Below are 1,324 nucleotides of genomic sequence, written 5' to 3' on the forward strand. Positions count from 1 at the left end.
TGGGGGGGGGAGGGGAGTGACCCCCCCCAAACCCCCCCCGGCAGCATCAGGGCCCCCCCAAACCCGGGGGGGTCCCAGGGGGGCTCAGGGGGCGTCGCCTTGTCCCTTGTGGAAGAGATAAATCGGCCTCTGGAAGCCTGGGGGGGGGGAAAAGGGGGGTCAGGGGGGATCCCCGAATTCACACCCACCTTTTGGGGGACCCCCCCACCCCAAAACACCCCCCAGATCTGGGGTCTCGCCCCATCCAGACCCTGAATCCACCCCGGAACCCCCCTGGATTTGGGGTGTTCCCCCCTCCCCTTTGGAGCTGTGCTGGGGGGGTCAGAGGGTATTTTGGGGGTCAGGGGGTATTTTAGGGTTCGGGGGGTATTTTAGGGTTCGGGGGGTACTTTGGGGGTCTCTCTGCCCTTTGGAGCTGTGCTGGGGGGGTCAGGGGGTATTTTGGGGGTCAGGGGGTACTCTGGGGTCTCCCTCCGCTTTGGAGCTGTGCTGGGGGGGTCAGGGGGTACTCTGGGGTCTCCCTCCCCTTTGGAGCTGTGCTGGGGGGGTCAGGGGGTACTTTGGGGTCTCCCTCACCTTTGGAGCTGTGCTGGGGGGTCCCCAGGAGCTCGCAGCGCTCGAAGCCCACCTCGGGGGAGGTCAGGTAGGCCGGGAACTGCTCCGGCCGCAGCCGGATCCGTTGGTAATTCCGGAACGTCGTCTCCTGGGGTGGGGGGGGGGGCAGGGGGTGAGACCCCAAACCAACAACCCCCCCAAAAACGCCTTGTGGGAAACCCCAGAGCCAAAACCCTCCCCCAGGGCTCACAGACCCCCTCAGACCCCACAAAGATGCTCCCAAACCCTCCGGTCACCCCCTCCCACCCAGGACCACCCTTTAAACCCCCAAACCCCCTCAGGGCTGCCCCAAACTCCTCTGTAACGCCCCAAACCCCCCCCGTGCCCCCCTTAAACCCCCCCAAAAATGCCCCAGACCCTCCCAAAACCCCCCAGGACCCCCCCCAGACTCACGGTGAGCCCCTTGCGCTTGCGGTAGGACCCCCAGGGCTGGGGCTCGAGCACCAGGAGCCCCCCCGGGCGCAGGTGCCTGAAGGCCCTTCGGAAGAGCCGCTTGAGCCCCTCGTCCCCCCAGTTGAGCTGCACCCACTTGGTGAGCGAGAGCAGCAGCACCACGTCGAACTCGGGGCGCTGAGCCTGCACCAGCTCCTCCCGCTCCGGCACGTAGTTACCCTGGGGGGGACACCGGGGGCTCTCAGGGGGGTGGGGGGCACCAGAAACTCCCCCTGAGGGGCTGGGGGGCACCAGGAACCCCCCCTGAGGGGCTGGG

The 1,324-nt window shown here is 67.4% G+C and overlaps 1 protein-coding gene across 1 annotated transcript in view; it reads right to left on the reverse strand.

The window, feature by feature from the left end:
• Window positions 1-7: 7 nt before the first annotated feature.
• The window catches only part of MEPCE (methylphosphate capping enzyme), a 3,532-nt gene continuing 2,215 nt past the window's right edge, over window positions 8-1,324 (reverse strand). Inside the window, 3 exon segments of the mRNA XM_027632544.1 lie at window positions 8-137; window positions 577-703; window positions 1,009-1,227. Coding sequence (XP_027488345.1) covers window positions 85-137; window positions 577-703; window positions 1,009-1,227 — 399 coding nt within the window. The 3' untranslated portion in view covers window positions 8-84.

This window comes from Corapipo altera, unplaced genomic scaffold (genome assembly GCF_003945725.1).
Source record: "Corapipo altera isolate COAL_440 unplaced genomic scaffold, ASM394572v1 60821, whole genome shotgun sequence".
NCBI classification, from domain to species: Eukaryota; Metazoa; Chordata; class Aves; order Passeriformes; family Pipridae; genus Corapipo; species Corapipo altera.